This window comes from Castor canadensis, chromosome 11 (assembly GCF_047511655.1).
Source record: "Castor canadensis chromosome 11, mCasCan1.hap1v2, whole genome shotgun sequence".
In the NCBI taxonomy this organism is placed as follows: Eukaryota; Metazoa; Chordata; class Mammalia; order Rodentia; family Castoridae; genus Castor; species Castor canadensis.
Genome location: NC_133396.1, coordinates 45,831,695 through 45,857,050, shown reverse-complemented (window position 1 = coordinate 45,857,050; position 25,356 = coordinate 45,831,695). Strand labels below are relative to the sequence as shown.

Genomic DNA, 25,356 nt, shown 5'->3' with positions numbered 1-25,356 from the left:
CTGACAGCCCAGGATTACTTAGACAATTGCTAACGGGATTTGCCTTTTGCCAAGTGTGTCTAAATGGTTTCCTTAGAAAGGCATTTTTAAACAGCTTATAGGGCTGCAAGTTCCCCAGTCTGCATAAAGCGCTGGGAGGAGGGAGGCCCTATGGCTGAAGGGGAAGTCAGGTCCATGGGGAGGAGGGGCACAGAGGAGGCCAGGTCCGGGGAGAGCCCAGGGGGCCCTGTGAAGACTGCTGGTTCACATAGCCTGGGCTTGGTCCGTGGCACCCAAAGGGAGCCAGCAATCAGGGCTACTCTTTTTGGTCCATCCAGCCCAGAGCTGGTATGGCTACCCTATGAAAGAAGTAACTGTAGGGGTCCCACTACCTGAGACACCTCAACACACCGTCAGCATTTGGCAAGACCATCCTGTAGAGTGAGACTCTGATACAGGGATACTAAGCCCAGCTCCCAGGAGGCTCAGAGAAGTCCAGGTTCTTTTGCATTACATATTTTTACCCAAGCCTGCCAGGAAAGACAGGGAAGCACTGAATGAGTGTAGGTCAGGTGTCTCCCTCTCTACAAGGCAAAAGGACAGGCCAGATGGAGGCAGCTCAGCTTGGGTACAGACGGGGAACACTCTGGTACTGGTCCATAAAGCAACTTCATCAAAACATAATGGTAACGTGAAGAGGCAGAAGTGGAGTGAGAGCCCGTGTACAGAGACAGGGTCACAGGGGGAGCTGATGCTCACCCAGATACTGCCCGGTAGGATCTGCTGAAGGCCAGGCACTTACACAGCTGGAATGCTGACTTTGTGCGTCTGCACGTGCACACTGCAACCATGTCAGTAGAATGACTTTGGAATTTGTTTGTTTGTTTTAGTGGTACTGGGGTTTAAACTCTGGGCCTCATGCTTGACTTGGCAAGTGCTCTACCACTTGAGCCACTCTGCCAGCCCCTTTTTGTGATGGGTATTTTTGAGATAGGGTCTTGTAAACTATTTTCCTCGGCTGGCTTCGAACCTCAGACCCCCTGATCTCTGCCTCCTGAGTAGCCAGGATCACAGGCGTGAGCCATTGGCATGCAGCTGACTGGAAATTTTATCCAGAGTCACACAAAAGCCCAGAAATATTCAGAATTTAATCAAAAATACATATTTTGTGATGCTATGAAGAATATGAAAGAATATATGGCTCCTTCAGTTCAGAGGTAGAGAAAGACTGGAGACACATAACTATCTACAGAAGCAAATGAAAGCAAAATCTAACTGAGGGATGGTGCAGCTGTGGGGAGCTGCTAGTTTCTAAGACCAAGAGCATTGAGAAATGATGCCAGTGAAATCAGGGCTGGGAAGTACAAGGGTCAGAGCTGAGAAGAGCATCCTATCTGAGGGCAAAGATACAGCTCTATAAATGAGACTGTCGCCCACCGGAGCCTGAATGTTGGCCATCCACAACCTTGATGCACCAAGAAAATATGTCCAAAATGACAAAGTCGGAATAATTATTCTCCTAGGAATCTAGAATTAAGTTTAGAAATACAAACCAAACTCATGGCAGTCATGTTTTTTGGGTGTTCATAAATCCATGAACATTTGGTATTTAACTTCAGGATTTGGTTTAAGAGAATGTGGCCATGGGTGCTAGTGGCTCACGCCTGTAATCCTAGTTACTCAGGAGGCAGAGATCAGAAGGATCATAGTTCAAAGCCAGTCCAGGCAAAAAAAAAAAAAAAAAAATCTCATCACAGTAAAGGGCTGGTAGAGTGGCTCAAGGTGTAGGCCTTGAGTTCAAACACCAGTACTGCCAAAAAAAAGAGAGGGAGAGAATGTGGCCAATAATCAAGAAACTACTGAAGTCTTATAATTTTTAAGCTGAAACTCTACAACAGTACAGCCACATTTATACCTTTTTTTTTTTTTTGGTAGAACTGGAGTTTGAACTCAGAGCTTTGTGCTTGCAAAGAAAGTACTGCCACATTTAAAAGAACCTGAGTCACCATATTTGTGTCTATTTTACTGGAGTTAGTAGATGGACTTAAACACCTGAGAACATTTTGTTTTTCCCTCACTTAAGTATTTTAAGAAGTTTAAGTATATAAATTGGTTTAAATGTGTAAGCTGGGGCAGTGGCTTTACTACCAGCTGTTCAGTAGGTTGAGGCAGGAGGACCACTTGAGCTCAAGAGTTTGGGGCCAGCCTGGACAACATAACAAGTCTACATCAAAGAGAGAGAGAAAGAGCGAGGGAGGAGGGCTGGGCTGTGACTCAGAGGAATGATACTTGCCTAGCATGTGGGAGGCCCTGGGAGGAAGGAAGGAAGGAAGGGTAAAAAAAAAAGAGAAGAAAAAAAATGGAAGAGGCAAGAGCAAAATCCTAGAACAAAAGTAGGACCTTAGAAAGTAAGGAGGAGATGGAGAAGGAGGTGAAGGAGGAGGAGGAGGAGGAGGAGGAGGAGGAGGGACGGAGAGAAGGAAAGGGATGGGAGAGACAGAAGAAAGAAAAAGAGAAAACAATGAGCAGGAGCGGGGAGTGGGGAGGTGGCACAAACAATGTATACACATGTGAGTGAGTGTAAAAATATTAAAATAAAAGGAGAAAAGAAAAAGTAAGGATGGGCTACAGACAAGAAAGAGGGAAGGAGATGGGTAGATACAAGGACATTCAGAGATAGGAGCCTGATGAAGTCACAGTGGTGTTTCATGGCAGAAAGGGGAGAGAGGGACTTCAGGAGAGCTGCCATATTCCCACTGATGTAGTCCTGCTGAGCAGAGGGGCTGGAAGAGGAATGGGCAGGCAATGCAAGGGAAGCCAGCAATAACTGCAGGCCCTCTGCCTGGGGCTCAGCAGCTCTGCTTCACATCCCCTTCACTCTGCTCTGGGTCTGGCCAGTGCACAGCTGCAAAGGGGTGTTCTTCAGAGCCTGCTGCTCCCAACACACTGTGGGGTTTCTTCTGTTTTGGTGGTCAGAGGCAATGGGATGCAAACACTTGCCTGAGAGCCAGGGGTGGTGGTACAGGTCTATAATTCCAGCTCTTGGGAGGCTGAGGATCTTGAGGTCAAGGTCAGCCTGGGCTACATAGCAAGACCCCATCTCAAAAAAACCAAACCAAAACATTGCCTGAACCTGTACTTATGAGAACAAGGCACCTGACTGGCAAGGTCCGTATAAAACACCGAACTGATAAGGCCAGCATAAAACACTGCACACACACTTAATCCATGCTTCTGTGAGAAACCATGCCTAATGCTCATGGATTACAGACAACCTCCCCCCGCCGCCCGCCGCCCCCCCCCCCAATCCTGAATACTCTAAACAGGACAATGGTGACAGTGTCAAGCTGAGAGGGAGCAGAGGCAGAGAGATGGGCAGTAGACTGCAGACGCTGAGCCTGGAGGCCAGCTCCCCTTTCCCCATAGGGAAAGCTTCAACTTCAGTGAGAGGCCCAATGTGTCCATCAGAAATATCAGTGGGTGACCTGCCTCCAGGATTTCTTTTCCAATCTAGTTTAAATAGCCAAAGGGTCAAGTCCACGGACCTTGCTTGGTACTCAGGGTCCTCTGCAAGGTGGCTTCACTGCCTTATCCCTCTTTCTGCCCCTCCCTATAGCCCATTCAGCATTCCTATTCTGATCTTTGACTTGGAATGTGCCAAGCCCCTCATCTAACCCCACCCACTCCGTAAGGCACCACACCTCCTCCAGGAAGTCTTTCTGGCTCACCAGCTCTTAGCCAGAGTCTCTTCTGAACTTGGATTATTTCATTAAATGTTGCCTGGAGAAAGGTTCTGAGGCTTCGCCCAGGAGGTCAGTGGTTAAGTAAACAAGGGGCACAATACACCATGCCAGGGAGAAACTGGAAACCAAGGAATGAGGAAGCAGGAGGTGGAGAGCTAGAAAGGCAGATGTTTCCAAGTTGAAGTCAGACTGGAACAGGTTTCAGGGGGTAGATACCATAGAGTCAGCAGATGAGAGGAGAACCATGAGGGCCACATTGGGGTGAGCTGCAGAGGATGCGCATGCTGGGATGGGGTTCCCAAGAAATCTTACATTCTTTTAGTGTGGCTGGCTGGTAGGCTAGCTGGCTGGCTGTTGTCTGTCTGGAGACAACTGTGCTCTGAGCCTCAGCAGAGAGTTCCTTCTGGTTGGGGACTATATATGTTCTTCTCATCCCCAGGCTGCAGGGGCCCAAGGCTGCACCAATGAATAAGCCTCTGAAAACCATCCACTCACTGCCTCCTCTGTTGTGATCACCTTTTTTCTGGCTGGTTGGGCCATGCCTGACAGTCAGGGCCCCTACATCAGCAGTATTTATACACTGACCACTGTTCTGCTTTCTGAAGGCAGACATAAAAACATCAATTTAATTTCATGAGCCCTGCCAGCATTTACAGACAGGCCTCTCCAAACTTTGCTATGTGTCTGAGTCTAACTATGAAGAGCTCCTGACCTCTGCTTATAAGATGGCTTTTCTGTGCCACCTACCAGGGTCCACAGGAGCGTCTCACAGGGCAGAACAGCGCACGGTCTGCCACCTCAAAGAGGCTATGCATTATAAAACACTGACCTGTGGGAACTTACTGGTTTCAGGTGAGCCCACGGCCTTCGCACTGACTACCAGCAACACGTACATCTCGACAGCCACAGTCCCCACCTCTGAGGGGACAAGGTTCTGCTCCACTGCTGCAGATGCTTAGAAACCCAATGCCTCCAAGTGCAGAGGGCCAAGGGAGGCTCAGCACCAGCTCCTTGCCCTGGGCCAAGTGTCAGCCATCAAAGTCCCCTGCACAATGGAACTTATTTGACCAACACTTTTTGGTTCCTCAAGACATCAGCATACTCTGCTCTTCTGCTATTTCCCAATGTAAATCCCATCTGGTCCCCTCAAGGGGAGCACTGGGCCCCCTCCTGGTAATTTCCTACAGAGCTCAGTGCAGACAGTACCAAGTGGACAGTTTCATCCAGAGAGGGAATCTTTGCATTTCAATCTACTCCACTTCCCCACCCCCTGCCAAAAAAAAAAAAAAAAAAAAAGAGCTCAGGAAGCTTAAAAAATGCATGATATAATCCAATAAAAATAGATGAAAAATATTGCCCTGAAGGGAAAACAAGGAAAGAAGAGAACAAAGCTAGGGTCAAGATCATGCACAAAAATGGTAAGCTTTGTAAAATTGCTAAAGGTGGTTGCAAATTCAGCTGAGTGTTCTAGGGGCTAAAGCAAAGACTTGTGGTGCATAATGAAATTCAAAGTATACAAAAGATTAAAAAAAACCCCAAAAATCTGGGGCCAGGTGCAGCTTAGTGGTAGAGCATGTGCTTAGCATGAGGCCCCAGGTTAGAGCCTCAGCACCAAAAACAACAACAACAACAAAAATCCCACAAAAATTAAAAACAGCTGGGAGTGGTGGCGCATACCTGCAACCTCAGCTGCTCACCAGGATGAAGCAGGAGGACCTTGAGTTCAAGGCAAGCCTGGGCAACTTATCAAGACCCTGTCTTAAATTTTTTTTTTAAAAGGGGTGGGGGGCAGAGGTATAGCTTAGTGATAGAATGCTTGCCAAGGCCTGGACTTGATTCTCAGTACTGCAAAACAAGAAAACAAACAAACAAAAACAAAAAACCCCCACCATCTGCCCAAGAGAAGCTCAGCTCAGTTTTTACTGGATGCTAAGAATAATTTCCTGAAGAAAAATTCCTACAAGTAGAGTTTCTAAATTAAGGGTGGTGTAGATTTTTAAGGCTGCTGGTGTATATTGCCAAATTTCTCCCAGAAAGTTTGTCCTGATTTACATTTCTCTAAGCAGTCTGCTCGCTTCTCCACATTGGGATTAGATTATCATTTTTAGGAAGAGGAAGGCAGTTCTTTGTAAATGTGATAGAGGCAAATTCAATGTTTTCATGTGAAAATCATGAAATTACACTGATTATTTTTCATGTCCATACTGACAATATGTATTAGGTAAGTTGCCTGTGCCATGTATTTTTCCAAATTATCTGTTTTCTCTCTTTTTAAAGCTTGTATCTGGAGAAAGTTCTTTTTTTTTAAAGGTTATTGATTCTTTGCCAAACTTAGTAATATTGTCATTTGCCTTCGTTTACACTTTTTATAGCCAAAAGGACATCCTTTTAGGTGGTAAAATTAAATTTTTCTTTTTTTCCCCCTCTGTACTTACTCCAATGTGCTTACTCTGTACTGTGCTCTAAAAGTCCCAATTTTACTGAGAAAAGTTCCAAATTTACTGAGAATTTTACTGGTCAAAGCTACTAAGCCGTAGGGTGGGGCGAAGGGCTGGGATGTTGGTGGCTTTCAGTAGGGTAGTAGTATCGTGAGTGTGGAAAGAAGGTAGCAAACAACATCCCAGGCAAAGATCTAGGAGGCCCCAGGCCTGGAAGAGATGAAGGATTGTTGACAGTCTTGTGCTGCACCTTGGAGAAACCTACCATGTCATCTGTGTGTGCTCTAAGGCTCAACCACATTACATTATGTACACACACACACACACACACACACACACACAGAGGCTGGAAAGGGAAGAGGAGTGCCCAGACCATGGTTGAGTGACCTGTGTTAAGGGAATCAGAGGAGGACACACATGAAAGACACCTGTTAATGTGTAGCAGGAATTAGGACTCACAAAAACTGGGCTATCCTAGTACTACTAAAATGCCAAGGTGGAAAATCCATGGTCATCAGAAGAGACAGGACACAGCTGCCCTGAAAACAGCTGGCACTAAAGGACAGCACAGTTGTGGTAACACTTAGGAAAGACCTGGGGCTGATCAATGTGTGTCACCAGTAGCCCTCTGGAGGCCCTCTAGTCACAAGCCAGAAACGAAGCCTGTGGCACAGCCTGGTGGGTAGTGCTGGATGGAACCCCTTTCTCACTGGACAGTTACTAAAAGACAATCACATCTCCTCTAAGTAAAATCCAGAGTCGCTTTTCGGGTAAAGAACTGAATCCCAGACTCGAGGTGTGGCTCAAGAGGTAGAGTACCTGCTTTGCAAGAGAGAAGCCCTGAGTTCAAAGCCCAGTTCCAGAAAAAAAAAAAAAAAAAAAAAAAAGAACCAAATCCTACAGAGAGAAAGGAAAAGCGAAACCCGAAAACCCAAGGCATTTTTTTTTTTTAATTTCTTTGTTTTTGTAGTGCTGGGTATGGGATGTAGGCAAGAACTCTACCACTGAGCTGTACGCCCAGCTCCTGGTTTAACTCTTATACTGTGAAGTACTTCACCAAGAAAAACCTGGTCCGGAGAAAGACCAGGAAGGAGATAATCACGTATCAAAGAATAAGAACTGAGTTTGTCTCTCTAATACTCTAAGTCCTCGTTGTCTACATCCTCGGGAAATTTTCTCACCTAAAAGGTGGCATCACTCAGCCCCTAACATGAGTTCCCAGCAACTCGCTGTGTCCAAGACTTATCATCCAGGCTTTGCGAGGCAGGGACTAAGACTTAAGGACTCCAGGTAATGGAGCCAAAGATCACTCTTGGATCTGTAGACAGGAAGACCCTGGGGCAGAATTGTGGCCAAGTCATTTGGAAGCATGTGATCCACTGCCCACCCATATCAGAAGCTACCATGTCAGGGGTGAGAAGTGGCTGTTTTACCAGGGTAAGTACTTAAACACAACCAAAAAGCAAATGGCAGTTATGAAGTGTAAGTTACATAGCATAAAATTCATCCCATGTCAAATTTTAAGATGGCGAGGAATGTGAACATTCACAGAAATCAGTGCATTTTTATTCTGGTAAAAGGAAAATCAGGGGTGTGGCGAACTCAAATGGGTAGGCTTCCATCCAAGTAGGTGAGTGGAGTCAGGGCCTGGGATGCCTACCTTGGATTCCATAAAGCCGGTTGAGGCGTGACCGCCGGGCCTCATCAGTGTAGGGGACGGCGAGCCAGGGCATCTCACTGAAGTACTGTTTGAATGACTCCTCTGACCTACAGAGACACGCATGGAGAACTAGGCCGTATCATCCTGTGCGCACCTCCACTTAGTCCTCCCCACCATTAACCTAGGCCCCTACGGCTGGAGTTCCTAATCCTCGAGCTTCCTCAGGCTGCGGGGTTGTGCCGTCCTGCTCGTTCTGTGTCACCAAGAAGTAAGAGCCTCCACCTAACAGGTGGCTCCCAAAGGAAAGGGGCAACAGGCCACGTCAACATCTTCCACCCCTGCATTCTACCGCTTACAATCATGTCCAACCTTTCATTTTCAACCCGGACAGTTCTGACTTGTATAGGGAGCTTAGATGTACACAGCTGTCACGTTCCCTGGGAGATTACTAATTTGCACACGGAGCCATGATGTGTACAGGAGCACACGTTTAAAACCAAGCGTACACTTAGGATTCCACATATAAGCAACTCTGGCAAAGAAAAATCTCCTCAAGTGACAGAAGGCAGATAAGGACTTCCCTGGTGCTGAGGCTTGGGGATGGGGGATGACTGAGAAGGGGTACAAAGGAATCTTCTGAGAGATGGAAATGTTTTGCATCTTGACTGTGATGGTGATAACATGGGTAAATACATTAGGTGAAACTCACTGAACTATATAGCTAAAATGAATGCATTTTATTGCCTAGAAGGTATACTTTAATAAAGGTGATTTAAACAGTAAAGCTGTTTAAAGCTCTAAAAAGGTGAGTGCTCCGTGTGGCAAGCTTGCCCCTACTCCCTTGTGCCAAGGCAGGGAGCTGTGTGGCAGGACCACAGGTCAATTAACTGAGCACAGGACAGAACAAGATCAAGGATGCAACAATGCACAATTGGCCACTTGTGTACTGGTGTCTCAGAGATCCTTCTGTCAACAGGGCCTTAAGAGACAGAAGTGCCTGGTGACTCTGCGTCTGGGGCCGTTATTCTGACGTGAAGGATGCTTACTGATGAGTGAAACCAGAGAAGAAGTGGAGGAAACTGAGGCAAAAAGGTCTTGACTTGCTCCAGAAAGAACCCCCCCCCACCACCACCACTTTTGTGATTCCTTATCCATGAGCATTCAAATGGTTCCAGAGTGCATGGTCAGAGCTAAGAAGAGGGTGGTCTAAGATAGATGTCACACTGCATTAGTCTTTGGCTCCCTTCCATCCTCTCCCCTCCATACCTTTTCCTAACAATTTAGAAAGCTGAACAAACTAGAAAACGCATCCCAATCTCAAAAGATCCAGACCTAGGTTGAGATGCACCCCCGTGTTTACAGCAAGAAGAGGTTTCCTCCACCCCCTTCAGACGATGAAATGAGGCCCTCTCTGCCAATAATCCCAACCCCTGCTGTCCATTCCCTCTGACAAGAAAGTAAGAAATATAGGCGGAGGACATGGGCGTCAGCCCATGTTGAGAAAGGACGAAGAGCTGCCACTTCATGGGCAGATGTTACCTGTCAGCGCTAACAAAGATGATCTCAAACTCCTGGCCTGCCTCCTTGATTTTCCGGTAGGACTCCACCAGCACTCGGGTGAGGCTTCGACAGGGCGGACACTGAAAGACAAGAGCAGGACCCCGTGGCATGACATAACTTCTCTACATCCAGCTGCTCACCATCAAGGTCCAAGTGAGCAAGACCCAAGTAGGACTGTACAGTCAAACCCAGTTTGTAAAAGAGATGGAGTAAGTTCACCTCTTCCTGGCGAACATCCAGCACAGGCTCCACAGCCCATAATGTGTGCCAGTTGGCAGAAGCTAAAACAGCTCCTTAAAGATCCTTAGAAGCCTCATGGCAATGGGTTGGGAGGAGAAGCCATTTTCTTGCTGCTGTTACTGTTCATAACATTGGATGCCAACAATGCACAGGAGAAGGCAGGAAAGTCATGGCCTGCCAGAGCGCTTACACCTCCAGAAGCCAACCACGGCTAGGCTCGGTAGTGACACTGCTGCTCCCTTCTGTCTGGACTAAGAAGAGACCAAACACTCACCCAGTGTGCAGAGAAATAGACTCCCACGTGAGACCCCTCCAGACTGCTGCTCTCCAGAGACTGCCCGTTATTTCTAAGCAAGGGTCCTGCAATGACTTCCCTGAAGGGCTTAGGTCCCCAAGGGAATTCCAGACCTGAAACAAGGCAACAAACGGATGACAAGAATGTCAAGGTTTTTCATGATGGCTTGGAACCCAGAGGCCTCACAGCTGCAGCCCCAAATTTATCATTAATTTGTTAACACAGTCACAGGACCTCAGCTAACATGGAAACAGCACTGGAATTCACTCTCCACTGACCTTACTGTGGCTTGGAGCCAGTTGTTCCCTAGCCTGGATGATAAGGAGGCCCACTCCCAAAGGCCATCTTGGGACGCAGTAGCAAGGCTGAAGATATATCACAAAACAAAAGAGAACAGACTCCCCAGGTAATTTGGAGGGTGGGCCATGGCTAACTGCAAGGTGATCCATCCAACTCCAGCATCTCAGTGGTTCTCAACTCTGTCTGCATGTTCAAATCCACTGGGGAATTTCAAATAGGATGCACCTGGGCCCCATCCCCAGCGATTCTCATGCAATTGGCCTGAGCTGAGACTCAGGGAACTAAGTGAGAATTTAAGTCTTTTAAAAGGGAAGCCCTCCCAACCCATATGGTTCGTGGTCCAAAGACACAAGCTTCAGGCAAGAAGAGTAAATTATATGCTCCCAACTCAGCACAGCAGTATCTTCTCATAGGGTGGCCTGCAGCCCACTGCCTCAAAATCTCCTGAAGGGTCCAGGATGGGAGTGAGAAATGGGACCAGTTAAAAATGCAGGTGGTCAAGCCCACGCTGAAACAAAAAAATACAAACAACTGGTGGGGAGGAGAGGTTGGTCATCCATACTGTTAACAGTCATCAGAGAGAGAGAGTATGTGTATGTGTGTGTGTGTGTATGAAGGGAATCAGCAGTTAAATCTGAGAAGGTAAAGACTTGGTCCCACCATGCCCCTGGTTTTTACAGAGAGCAAATCCTGCAACAGGAGTGGGTGTTTACTGGGAAAATTTGTGACCACAGCTGAATCCTCTCATTGGATCAGTAAGTGAGGGAGGAGAGATCTTGCAACTCTGATCATTCCAGCACAAAGGGAAAAGAGAAGACCTTGGCCAGCTACTAAGCAGGTAGTCAGAGCAGCTTCCCCAGTGCACAGACATCAGCCAGCCAGTCCACAAGACCAAGGCCTACAGGACTCAGGCAGCACCAAGATATGAGGTGCACTCACCACGAAGCCAGGAGAGCAACCAAAGACTGTGACTTTGCTGCAGTGAGACAGGTGGAACATCCCCAGTCCCCAAATCTGAAATTCAAAACTTTTTGAGAGTCATACTGGTGCTCAAAAAGTTTTAGATTTCAGAATTTGGATTTTTAGATTCAGGACATTCAATAGGTAACGCCTATGCAAATATTTCAACATCTAAAACTCCTCAAAATCTGAAATATTTCTGCTCCTGAGCATTTCAGATAAGGTATACTCTATCTTTTAAAGAGGGAAACAAATAAACAAAAGCAAAAACCCACTTAGCCTGCCTATAATCGCTAAGGTGACGGCTGCTAAAACAACACTGCACGTCAGCATCTGGGTTCTTGATGCTTTTCAACAGCCTTCCTAGCCTGCAAAGAGGAACTTCCTTTTCCAGATTCCATCTGCTTCGGCCCATGAATTAAAGGCCCCAGGAGGGACATTCTGATCCCTTTAAAAATCTTAACCATGACCTAGAGAATACCATAATTTCATCAAGACAATGTTCTCTAGCCACATAAACCCACTTCCACGTATTTCCTTAGTATTTTCTCTATCAACAAGGAGGAGGAGGTCAGGACAGGGGAGCGAGGGAGACGGGTAGCAAGAGTGGGAATGGACACGGATGTTCTGTGGCTTTACCTTCCGGGTCATCTCGGATCACCAGGAGCCCGTTCCTGCACACAACCTTCCCCGTGGCGGCATCTAAGAATATGAGCGATGGAATGTTGGAGATTCGATATTTGTTCCAAAGTTTAAGCTGTAAAAGGCAAAGTAAAAGAAATAGTTAAATTGCAATCAAGTTCATTGCAGAGTTCTGTTGAGCCCCTTAGGCCCTAAGAGGTGATGAAGGGGAAAGCTCTGTAGTATAAATCAAAGGAATCAAAGTTTAAACTGTAGTTTAAATCAAAGGCCCAACATGGGGCGGTGGGCAAAGGGACAGGTGAAATACAATCCCACCTGCCCCTGTTCTCAGGTGTGACTGAGGCTGATGGAAGACCATGCTTATTACCCCATCTCTCCCACAGACCCGTTCTTTGAAAAGCATGAAGAAGATGGCTCACACATCTTCAGAAAGCAATCAGACCTCCATTGGTTAGTTAAGGAGCAAAGGGGAGCTTCTCTATCCCAGCAGGCTCCCTGCTTCCCTGCTCTTTTGGGTCTCTTTAGCCTTAGGGAGAAGGGGCAGGTTTTTTTGTTTTTGTTTTTGTTTTGGGGGGGTATTGGGGCTTGAACTCAGGGCTTACACACTTGCTAGGTAGGTATACTCTATCACTATGTAACTCTTTTTCGTGCTGGGTATTTTTGAGATAGGGTTTTTGAAACTACTTCTCTAGGATGGCTTTGAACCATAATCCTCCTGATCTCTGTCTCCTGAGAAGCTAGGATTACAGGTGTGAGCCACCAGCACCCGGTGGGCCAGGTTTCTTACAAGAGCAAGTAGTTCAAATGTGCCCTTCTTACCACCTCAACAGGCCTGTGCTTGGAATACCACCATCACTTTGTATGTGTGCCATTTGGTCTACCAAACATAGGCAGTGACATCCTGAGCCAGCCTGACCCTTAGCCTTCAGTGCTGTTCCAAATATTGTTTGGGTTGCTTGCAGATTAGCAGTGTAAAGTGTCAGAGGCCCAGGGTCTCAGGAGTGCAAAGCTGAGAAAGCGTGAACATTACAGCTCCCAGTGAAAAGCCACAGGGCCCTCAGTTTGCTCACCGATGAGGGATGAACAGCATTTACGTGCGCCGCTGGGTATTCTGGGACTTAACTGTCCAGCCCTAGAGCGACATCGTGATATGAAATAGTGGGCTAGCAATCCACCTCCAGAACAGAAAGAAACAGAGGGAAACCACAGGCCCACTGGGTAGGCCACGCAGCAGTGAGCCTCCTCGCTAGGGGATCTGGGGATACAGGCAGGGAGGCTGACTGCTTGGGCCCTGGCACAATAGGGCAGAGAGGTGTCCAAGGGTAACAGGCCTCAAGAGACAGGGGGCACACAGGAGCGGAAGGCATGGGTAGCTGTAGCTCTGGTTTTGTTGTTGTTGCTGTTGTTTTCTGGTTGTTTTTAATTGGACTTAAGCAGTGAGGGAGGAGGAAGAACTGCTGGGCTTCCCTGCCTGAGACGACCCGCATCTTGGCAGAAGGATTGGGGTGCCCAAACTGGGTGGGCCCTGCCTGTTCTTCCCAGCCCCACAGATCCAGTGGGCTCCGAACAAGAGTGGCTCTGGGAGACAGTGTGCAATGACCAGGACTGGATCAATTCAGAGAAACCTGATCCGGGACTCAGATGAAACATTCTCCAGAGAAGAGGTTCGGCAGCACAGAAGGCCATCCTTCCACTGGGTTAGTAGCAAAAAATTTCTATGCAAGGGTCCAGCCAGGTAATTTTTTTTTTTAAAGGAAGATTAAGAGGATTGAAGTTTTTTGGTTTAAAAAGTAATTCTTGAGAGGAAGAAAGTAATCATTAGACAAATTTAGAAAACACAGCAAACCAGAAAAATTAAAGTGAAAAAATTCACCCATGATTCACCACTTAGGAAAGATTTGAGCATTTTCTATTTCCACCAGTGTTGCGCTTCCTGGCTGTCTCATCAACACTATCTCGACATTCGTATTGGACAGGAAATGCACCCCTTGTCTTTGCTGGTTATCTTTTACTTATGTACATGGAGGACATCAGTGTTGAAACTACTTGGGCTCCCCCCTCCCCAGTATGTTTTAGAACTGGCAAGAACTGAAACTCACTGTAGATATGAGCCAAGCACCTACTAAGTACTGGACCTGTTCTAAGCACAAGAGGCACAAGAGAGAACGGGCAGGTGAATTGAAGTTGCTGCCTCACAGCACTTCTGTTCTGGAGATAGAGACAGACAACAACCAAGAACAGACATAGAAAAGTAATTTCAGACACTTCAAGACCCAGGAGGGGATGAGCAAAAGCTTGTGTGAGGGGGTGACCCACAATTTAGGGAGAGTGATAGGAGGGCATCTGAAGAGATAATACTGGAGCAGAGGCCTCAGTCCAGCAATGGAACAAGCCAAGTGTACATGGTGGAGGCTGGGAAGCTGACTGCAAAGGCTGGAGCGGATGTAGCTAGAGAGCCAGTGAGGGGGGCACAACCCAGAAACCTAAGTATGGGTGATTAGTTAGCCAAATTCAGTGATGGGGTTCTTTTTGAAATAGGGTCTCACTAACTAATGACCAAAGGTTTTATCAGGACCAGATGGCTACTTTGTGATTACTCTTTTAACCTGTTGTTAGCAGCTGTTCCAAGGTTAGTCAATCCTTGTCTTTTTCGAAGAAATCCTTCCTGGTCCAGCCCCTTATTGTGAAGGGTTTTTTCCAGGCAGGGTCTCATGAATTATTTGCCCAGGATGACTTTGAACCTCAATCCTGCAGATCTCCGCCCCCTGAATAGCTAGGATTACAGGTGTGAGCCACTGGCACCCTGCAAGTATATGCTTCTCATGTGCAAGGCCTGGCTCCATCACACACACACAAACACACACACATGCATACATGCACACATATACACACACAGACACGCATGCATACACGCATACACACACACACGCATACATACATGCGCACACATAAAAACACACAGACATACACACACCACCCACAAGATAAAGAAATGGTGGAGGGGCTTTGGTGCTCTAAGTGCTCAGCAGAGAGGCTGTCCCTGCTAGATAAGGAAGAACTCAGTTTCTTCTGTGTCCATCATGGTGCTGGGTTTGAAGTCAGGGCCTTACCTTGCTAGACAAGCACTCTACCACTTGAGCCGTACCCCAGTCAGACAAAAGAATTTTAACACCTCTCCAGGCCCTGTGCTAAATCACCACAGATAGATCTTTTCTCTCAGAATCCTCCTTAGAGAACTGAGAAACTGTAACTCCTATAGCCCATACCTTCCCTCCTCCCTAGGGAGGACAGCAGGTCTTGGCTTGTATTTTATCCATTCGCCACTGGATCTTTGTTTCTGAGTAAAATCTACAGGCTTAGTGGATTTTTTTTTCTTCTAGACTCAGAATTGACACTGAAAAGTTGTTTGTTTTTTTTTTAGGCTGGGGTTGGTGCTGGGGATTGAGCCCAGGGCATTGTACTTCCTAGGCAGGCACTCTAACACTTGAGCCACACCTATGGCCATTTTTGCTCAGTTTTTTTTTTTTTTTTTGAAATAGGGTCTCACTTTTTGCCTGTACTTCAATCCCCTATTTATGCTTCCTGCAGTAGCTGGCATGACAGATGTGTGCCATGGAACCCATGTTGAAACGGAGGTCTGGTAAACTTTTTGCCTGGGGTGGCCTTGAACTGTGATCCTCCCAATCTCTGCCTTCTGAGGAGCTAGGATTATGGGAATGAGTCACTGGTGCCTGGGTAAAGTTGGTTCTTTTATAGACTAACCCATCACAGTGTGATTTTACATGACAGTGATTTATATAGGAACTTATTCATCAGTGAGCGCTTTCTGTGGATTGGCACAGACTTTTGCTCTCAGGCAGGTGCAGCAAGGTTACTCAGCTTGGAAACAGTGGAAAGTGCAGGAGTGATCATTCCATTCCAACGATATGTGCTTCTATACCAGGATCAGAGTGGTCCTCAGGTTTAGGAAGGTGGCCTGTGTGAGGGTTCTCTCACCCTGACTCCACATAAGAAAAGCCTGAGCTTAAAGGATCACACCTCTAAGCCTTAGTGTGTGTGACAACTCAAGGTCACTGAAGGTCCTCCAAATGACCTCTGAAAACAGTAGTTTCATTTGGGGATCACTTTTGAGGATAAAAGCTATAGATCTTTTCACCAGAGGAAAGGCACATACACAAAAAGGCTGTGAGTAATTTCCCAGAACCTGTACGAAACCCTTGAAGCCTGTTAGAGGAATCTGCCTGGTTGCAGAAGGTCTGTGGGCCCCAGATAAAGACCCTCTTGTCTTAAGAGTTCATTTCGGGGCAGATCTTGACCTTGACTCAATAGTGAGAACTACAGCAATGCTCTGTCTTTATTCCTGCCATTAAAATCTCCTCCAATAGAATCAGCATTTGCTTAAAACCCAAGACCAGGTGTCAGCAGAGTGAAGAGGGGCAATAAAATCCCGTGATTCTGCTACTGCTGGGGTCCTGCCTCCTTCAGAGCTTGAGTTAGGGGTGGAGGAGTGTCCAGTTCATCCTTTGTCTTCAGGGTGGTGGTGTCTGAAGCACCAAAAGCATCCCCAAGGAACCCGTTCACATTCTTCCTTGGTATCATATTAGGGATTTTTAGTTTTTTCTTTTCTTTTTTTTTTGTAGTGCCGAGGATCAAATGGAGGGCCTCGCTCATGCTAGGCAAGCGCTCTACCAGTGAAATACCCCCGAGTCTCTGTTTTACAGCGTCTAACCATCAGTCTTCTTCATCATCCTAAAAGTCTCTCTGGGGAGGAAAGAAACATGGTAGTATGGAAAGAAAACCAGCTTCCAAGGGGCTGGGCTGCCACCTTAGCCCTGTATTTTATTAGGTATCAGTGGGGAATGGGGAAAACTTTTGGCAGGTTGGGCCCTGCTCCTAGCTCAGTCACACCCACGTTGCAGGATGAATGTGAGACTGCACAGAGGCGACATGTAAGGGGACACTCACAGCACCGCACATCAATACTGGCATCCAGCTTATGCTTATTTCCCCTTGTCTTGTCAGCATCCTCTTCAAAACCATTTGTCTGTCAACTTTATTTTTCAGTTAATCAATCAACTGTATAGCTAGTAGCTGCAAATGAAATGACTCAGAAAATGGGGATTTCCTTCTGAGCAAGTGATGTTTTACCTTCTGAGCACAGATATTTGGGGGCCTGTTTTGTGTGTTTGTTTGCTACTCCCTCCTCTTCTCTTCCTCTCCTTCCTCCTCTTCTCTTCTCTCTTTTTATTTTTGAGGCAGGGTCTCACTATATAGCTCAGGCTGGCTTCACAATCTTCCTGCTTACTTCCCAAGTGCTAGGACTACAAGCATGCACCACCATGCCTGGCCAATCCCTCCTTTCTTTAATGCTTTGCTCTCATTTTTAGATTTCCAGATTTTAAAGGAGCATCTGGAGCTTGGGGGTATTTTCTTTGTCTTTGTTTTTTTTTTTTTTAGACAAGGTTTTGCTCTGTTGGGGCTAGACTAGAATTACTGGGCTCAAGTGATCCTCCTGCCTCAGCCTCCCAAGTAGCTGGGACTATAGCTGGTTGTGCTTGGCCTGGCTGGAATTTTTGGTTTTGAATTGTATCTGTGGATTTTGCTTTCTTCTCTAAGAGAACCTCAACACCACATCTGATTCTGGAAGGGATTCCTTTTTGGTTTCCTTGTGTCTGGCTCGGAAGACTAAAGCGTGAAATACAGTACAGTCTGGTGCAGCCGGGCGGGTGTAGGTGGAGAAGGAGCTGAGTCAAGCTCTTCCCATCCCTGCTGCCTTTGAACCTTAACCCAGAGACTGACTTGAGGGCAAGAGGTCACATTCCACTGGATTGGGGGAGAGTGACGTATGCACTTTTAAAAGGGCTACATTGACTGTCACTACTGCAGTTGGCAAAGCCTGAGTGACTTTTACACCCAATGTTTGCTTTCTCTCCAGTGACTGTTCTGGCAAACAGTCTACCCAAAGTTCATTTTGATGACATCTTTGACTCATGAATCCCATTCGTTCATAGCTACCCAAAGGCCAGGTGACCCCAATAGAATATGTCACAGCAAAGCCACAACCCAGAAACCTAAGCATGGGTGATTAGTTAGCCAAATCAGAAGCAAGGCAAGATGACATAGAAAAGAAACAAAGGAGAAAATATTAGCTCAGTCTGGCAGAAATAAAAAAGGATGACAGAATGGGCTATCCAGTTTCTTGAGCGTTCTCATTCCTGGGCCTGTCAGCGCTTTGGGTTCCAAGGTTGTGGTTTAGAATGATCATCCTTGAAAAACTCTCACAGTGAGCCAGGAAGCAAATCTCACAAGGGACAGGATGGGGAACCGGTCCACTGTACAAAGGCAAAGGAGAAAGCCGAGCTACTGTGCAGCATGGGTGGGTGAGTCAGCACCCACAGGTGCCACTGGGAAATGCAGCCTGGTGATTTCTGAGAAGGCCCAGCTCCTCAGGGTGACACAGGATCTGCTTCTCAGGCTGAGGATTGGGTCTTGCACTTGACTGAGGGGCTAAGCTTTGATTTCTCACCAGCTGCTGCAAATCTGTGGGATGACGCCAAAGCTAACACAGATGTAGGATTAATCAGCAAACTCCTTGGCCAGGTCAGCCGGAGCTTCTCAGGCAAACTACCCCTGCCCTTCCACCCGGTGCCGGCCGCAGTCCAAACCACCCTTTCTGTGAGTGGGATTAGAAAAACATATCCTTGAAGCCGACCCTAAAACATGTCCCCACCCTTCCTAAGCAAACATGGCCACAACCCATTATAGACACAGCCAGAGGAAAAATTGCCATCCCACCTCCATTGTCAAGGCAATATATAGCTAGGGTACCCAGGTTCTGAAGCCAGACTGCCTTTCTCAGGGTCTCGTCTGTAGAATGGAGATTACAGACCTCCCCTCTGCAGTGCTGTGATGATTAGATGAGTTACATTAAGTGCACGGAATTGAGGCTATACAATACAGAGGTGTTAGTTAGCTGCTATTCTTCACATGCTCCTCTTCTAAAGACTCCATACGTGGAACTTTGTATTCCTAGCCCACATTCAGACCAGTTTTTTTTTGTGGGGGGGTGGGGTTACTACTGAGGCTAGAACTCAGGAATCTGTGCTTACTAGGTAGGCACTCTACTACTTGAGCCATGCCTCCAGCCCCTTTTTGCTCTGGTTATTTTTGAGAGAGGATCTCGCTTTTTCCTCAGGCCAGCCTCCTATTTTACATCTCTTGTTGTAGTTGTGATGACAGACACACCCTACTGAAACCAGCTATTGATGGGGTCTCCAGAACTTTTTTCCTCAAACTAACCTCGAACCATGATCCTACTGATCTCAGCCTCCCAAGTAGCCAGGATTATAGGTGTAAGCCACTGTGCCTGACTCAGACCAAATTTTGATCCCCTTGCACCTGAAGCATGATTCTCAATGTGTGGTTTGGCCTGTGACTGAAATTTTCAGTTTTGTAGAGTTGATAGCTGAGCACAGTGCTTGGCGTGTTACACATTCAATAAATAATGAGTGAACTAGGGAAGGAGAGGAGAGGAGAGGAGAGGAGAGGAGGAGGAGGAGGTAGTAGTGGTGGTGATGGAGGTGGAGGAGGAGGAAGAGACTATGAAGTTCAGATAACCTCCAACTGGAAAGCCGGGAGGAGGAACTTGGTCTGACAACAAAACAGACTATCAAAATGAGGTCCTCCTCCACAAATCCCACAGTCTGGGCCTGGGCTCCAAGAGGGTAGCCGGACCAGGCTCTGGTGGCTCAAATTTCTGTAAAGTTCCTCGGCCTTTCTGCTCCATGGATGGCAGGGAGCTGAGCCCTAGCCTGTGATCAGGAAATGCATCCTCTAAGCCATCAGAAAGCATTACACATTGGGGTCATGCTTTGGGGTAAAAGCAAGCAGCCAGGGTCTGAACGACTACCTTCTCTTTAGATGACCGTGGTCCTGGGAAAAGTGAGGTTGAAAGTTGGTCTGGGAAGTCAGCTTTGAAGGAACACGAGGGAAGATGGAAATACTTGCATGTTGTGTAGGATGCCCATTCTGTAGGTATAGCAGTGGAGGCAAAGGCCACAGTGGGATACTGGTGAGGACCAAGGGTGACCTTGGGAAAGAGGCTATATTCCAAGTGCAGTCAGCATTGGAAGAAAGCAGGAAGAGGGAGGCAAAGGAACTGAAGCACATTCTGAGGTGGGGTCTTCCTCTTGGCCTCCTCAGAAGCTCCAAGAAAAGCAACTTAGCTACTTAACTCCTGTCAGAAAGCTACGCCTTCACACTGGCTCTGGCATCATCAACCATTTTAAGTCAAAAAGAGTGGAGGGGAGGGATAATGTCCACAACACAATGACCAACGTGTGCCTGCTTTCTTCCCACCCTTTCAAAAGGGCAATGGTGTGAAGCATCTCTGAATTCTTCTTCTTCCCAGCTGGCTTGCAGAGCCCAGTGCCCTCACTCAAGGAACTTGGTATCATTTGTAGCACCTATTAAGGAGGTTCATTTACTAAGCCATGCAACTTCCTGCCCTAATGACTCAAGATGAGCTGTTTGCTGGGAATACAAAGCAGCATATGGTGTCCAGGTTCTTCCTGGCCAGCACCATAGACAGGACAAGGAGGCTGGGTTTCCCCATGCTGCAGTTCTCATAAGCTGACAGAGGGATTTCCGACAGCCCATCTGGTCCCAAAACCTCCACTGGGCAGAGTGGTTTGGAACAGCGAGGGGTGTCTTGTAATAACAGGCTACAAACAGGGAAGATCTAAAGAAGTGGCTGGGAGTTTTCCTAGGAGGGACAAAGAGCCAGAGTGGGGCTGGAATCTGAGATGCGTGTCCCAGCTCCAAAGGCAATTGCTTCTAGTGGGGGATAGGGTTTCTGTGGCTCGTGTCACTGTGGATCCCTCTGCCCAAAGACCGGGAGAGAGTCCAAGTTTGCCCACGTTCACTGTGAGCAGTGCCTTTTGGCTTGAACACTGTGGACCTTGATTTGCAACCTTCTTTGAGAGATATGTCACCACCCAAGTTCAGAACATTAAGGTCATACCAGGGAGGAATAAATTCTGAGTGTTTTCACACCAGGTCTTTATAGGACCTACAAGGTTAAAACAACACAGAAAGGCAGAAAGGAGGTATAGGAATAAGGACCATAGGAGGAGGAGGAGCATGCCTTGTGGATGTGGGGTCTATAGAGGACTACACTTGTCCAGGCAGTCTGACCTCCTGCTCTGCCTCTCTTAACTTTAAGGTGGTAGATGCCATCAATTCACCCCAACCAACCCACTCCCCATACCTAAATGCTAGATTTAAGGTAATCAAATCTGGGAGCTGACCATAGCTGATGAAAGGACTTTGCAAAAAACCAAAAGGCCAGAGAATCTTCTCCATTAGTTTTGTTTTTTAAACTGGAAAAAAAAAAGGGCTAGGCATGGTGGCTCACACCTATAATCCCAGCTATGTGGGAAGTGAAAATAGGAGGATCATGCCAGCCCAGGCAAAGTTAGAGAGACTCCCATCTCAAAGAAAAAGCTGGGTGTGGTGGCACACATCTGGAATCCCAGCTATGGGAAGCAGAGGTCGGAGGATTTCAGTCTGAGGCTGGACTCAGGCAAAAAATTCAAAACCCTTTCTGAAAAATAAACTAAAGCATAAAGGGCTGGGGCATGGCTTAAGTGGTAGCTCTGCCTAGCAAGTGCGAAGCACTGAGTTCAAACCTCAGTACCACCAAAAAAGAAAAAATGAAAAAAGAAATCATACCAAGAAGGTTTCTTTGTCTGAAACTGACCCCACACCACCTATAGTATTGGTGCAGGACAGGACAGACAATAGGGCTCGCCAGGCTCCTCAGGTCTGGCTGGGCTGACAAGCCATGCCCTCACATTGACAGGCTCTGATTTTCTATGAACTTATGAACTCTCAAACTCAGCACTTGCAGACCATGTCCATGATGCCCTGCCACAGGAAAAGCGCTGGCACCAGGTGCTACAGTGAAAAGACCGGTGAGAAAGAGATCGATTGCACAAACCATGGAGACAAGGAGGTTTTAGTTGTGACCCACCAGGTCAATAGCAAGAGAGAGTTCCATGTTTCCAGAAACCTGCTGTCAAGGTCCCTCAGGGAGCCATCTCGCTCTCCCTGCTGGATGAGAGCCCCCAGATAACTAAATCTTAGGCTGTTTTGTGTCTTCAGTGCCTTGCAGGGGTAGGTATTCAATAAATGCCTGTGACCACACTTTCAGGCCGACAGAGTGTGCCAGTTGCCTCTCACTTTTGACTCATCAGACGAGGCGTGAGGAATGAGCAAGCCGCCATTGCCTTTCCCACTTTCATCATGGTTCCTAACCAGCTCTGCGCTACATTGCCATCCAAAAAAGCAATCAGGCAAACGACTCAAAACGCTGTGCAGCTTCCAGTAGATCAGGAATGCGATTGCACAATGCCTCCTAAACCAAATGCTATAAATTACAAGCAGGGGGGTGAGCTTTTCCACATACACTCTCCAAAAGGAAAATAAGAGCAGGAAATGCGGTTTGGGAGCATGGCGGCTATGTTTATCATTTCAGCGCCACCCATACCTCTTCTACTGTGGAGCCATTAGCACTCAGCACAGCACTCTTTCCAATTTCCTACTTAATTGTTATTTCATCAGGGTTTTGCACCCTCTCCCCCCCCCCGCCCAGTTCATAGAGCACTCTGTTTCTTGGCAGAATTTTCTGAGCGCCCAGTAATAAACCCCTTGTTACCACTTTCCTGCCTCAGGAAGTCCCCACTGAGTCCCGGCCAAATGACAAGGAGAGGAAAGGAAACATTTACAATGATGTGAGAAATTCCCAGGCTGGAAAAGAGATCAAAAAGGACAGTCACAGGGTTTGGGCTGAACAGAACCTGGCACGTGAAGGTCCTCCATAAATTGGACTAGATTGGTCCAAGATGGTCACATCACCTCACAGGGAACCCAGCAAGCCAGGCACCTCCTCAGATCTGAAAATGGCACCATCCACACTGCTATGGGCCAACTGCATCCAGAGCGAAAGGAGCTGAATCCTAGACTAAGAAGCTGTGATTACCATGTACCAAGAGGCCTTTCTACAGAAATGAACTGTGGCTTGCATTGTCTCTCTCCACCAGCTCTTAAAATGAAAGGATTCCACAGCACAATGAAATAAGTAACAGCAGGGAGAAAGAGAGAGGGAGGTAAATTGTTTGGGAAGTAGAAGGAAGGGTGGAAAAGATGAAATTCAAGACAGATGTGTGAGAGCCACAAACATATGTCCTTGAATTTATGTATCCAAGTGATTCACATAGAATAAGGACAAAAAGAGCTACATACTCAATATAGAAATAAGTACAAGTATACACACAGACTGGCTGCAAATGGTGATCCTCCTGAGTAGCTTTGACACTCTTAACAGGGTATCAACCAACACCAATTTATTTCCAGTTACTGGGTGTTGATTTTTTTTTTGACATGCTGGAATTTGAACTCAGAGCCTCCACCTTGAGCCACTCAACCAGCACTTTTTTGTGATAAGTTTTTTGTTTTTTGTTTTTTGTTTTTTTCCCCCGAGAGAGGGTCTCTTGAACTATTTGCCTGGGCTGGCTACAAACCGTGATCCTCCTGATCTCTGCCTCCTGAGTAGCTAGGATTAACACGGGTGTCTGACTGAGTGTTAATTTCTTATCTGCAAAAGGTATTGGTTGTTGCTGAACATCAGAATTTTACAAATAGTAGCATTTGCCAGGTTTATGCCTGGCCATTAAGAAAAAATAAAGCAGGAAATTTAGATGGGCGTTTCCATCGCAATACAAAAGTCCTAGACTCTGGGCGGAAAGACATTTTTACAGTGCAGCATTAGTATGTTTTACTTCTAAATAGCTAACTCAAAGGGTCCGCTGCACAATTGGTTCCAAATGCCTTAACCTGAGAAAAAGCACAGGCAGCCTCACTGGCAAACATCTCTCAGCCTGAGACTTTACAAGGTGACAAGAAAGAGGAAAACAGCAAGAATGTCCCCGAATGCCAGGGTGTGCTAAAGAAATGGCAGGAGGCAGAGTGAAGGACACAGCACAGTGGTGGAGCAATCATGTTTTTCTGCATAGGTCAAGTGATGTAGTTCAGGATGCTGCTCGGCAGAACATCAGGTCCACACCATGTATGCGCCTGGTCATTTGTCATCAAGAGGCATTTAATGAACACCCCAAACCTACCAAATATTTGTGTCAGATGGTGTCAGGATAGAGAAATTAAGACTCTGCCTTCCAGGGAGGAAAGGAGCCTGATGAGATACAAATCTACTTCCTCTTGGGATGTCCTCCACGAGCCACCCACACCCTCATAGCCAAGAGCCCAGGGCCACGGGTAAGGGCAGAGGAATGAACACTTGATCCAAGACCAACCACACCATCTCCTGGGAATGTAGAAGTGTATACATAGATGGACTCAGTAAGATCAGAGGTACTAGTAGGCTACTGGTTGGGGCCATACTGATCATCTCAGTCCTTGGGGCCACTGGAGCCTCCTCTTCCTACAGGTGAGTCTCTAGTAGCCTGTTGCTTTGTCCCTTTATCCTGACAGAGAAACAATGACCATCCCTAAGCGTGGCAGGGATGTGAACAGACAGGAGTGCTGATGGTGAAGATGGGACCCAGCAATCATATAAAGGGCAGGCAGGTGTAACACTGTTGGGCCAGGACAGCAGAGAGAAACAGAGCTGATGGAGAGCGGGTGATGGAGGGGCAGCATAAAGACAGCAGAGGGCAAGAACAGAGAGAAGCAAATGACAGCAACTGCAGCCCCAAGGAGGGCGAGAGAGACCTGACTCTGCAGTCCCACGTCTGGTCCTTCAGAATCCTGAATCTGCACACCCGTGGGATCAACAACTATATGCAAGCATGATTGAATTTCTGTTCCTTGTAAACAACTCCTAACTATGGCAGATGTGTGGGTATATGTGTTATGGAGAGCTCATATTCACCACGAAACCCTCGTGGCTTAAAACACTAGCAAAAGGAAAGCAAAAGTACCTAAATGGTAACCCTTTCAAACCCCTTTCTCCTCCACAGCAGACCCCTCATCTGCTGGGTATACATTCTAAAATCCCCAATGGATGTCTGAAATCAAAGACAGTGCCCATACATACACAAATTTAATGCCTTTTTTCTCCTAAGTACGTATTCAATGTGTCCATAATTTTGCATTTTGAGCTGCAAAAACAAAACTAGCATATATTTCTTTTTCCTTCCTCACAATTTCACTGATAGATCTTAGCAACTTTGGCATGTTATTTTTTTTCTTACCTTATGAAGTCAAGAACTCTTTTACCTTTTCACTTAAAAGAGGCACTGTGTGGCTTCTCTTTGGTATATCTACATTACTAGTATCACTACTCTTGTGCTTGGGAGCCATTATTGAGTAAAGGGGTTACATGAACACGAATACTTCAACACCGCAATAATCTATGTGATAACAACCATGGTTACTGGGAAACTAATGGGAGGGTAGTATATATAATGTGGATACATGGAACAAAGCAATGACTGATATCCCAGGAGGAATCCAGCAAGA

General features: G+C 46.8%; 1 protein-coding gene across 1 annotated transcript in view; it reads right to left on the bottom strand.

The window, feature by feature from the left end:
* The window catches only part of Nxn (nucleoredoxin), a 131,176-nt gene that overhangs the window by 10,935 nt on the left and 94,885 nt on the right, over nt 1-25,356 (bottom strand). Inside the window, exons 2-5 of the mRNA XM_020157936.2 lie at nt 11,815-11,932; nt 9,895-10,028; nt 9,360-9,460; nt 7,821-7,927 (exon numbers count right to left, since the gene is read on the bottom strand). Coding sequence (XP_020013525.1) covers nt 7,821-7,927; nt 9,360-9,460; nt 9,895-10,028; nt 11,815-11,932 — 460 coding nt within the window. The remainder of the gene's footprint in view (nt 1-7,820; nt 7,928-9,359; nt 9,461-9,894; nt 10,029-11,814; nt 11,933-25,356) is intronic.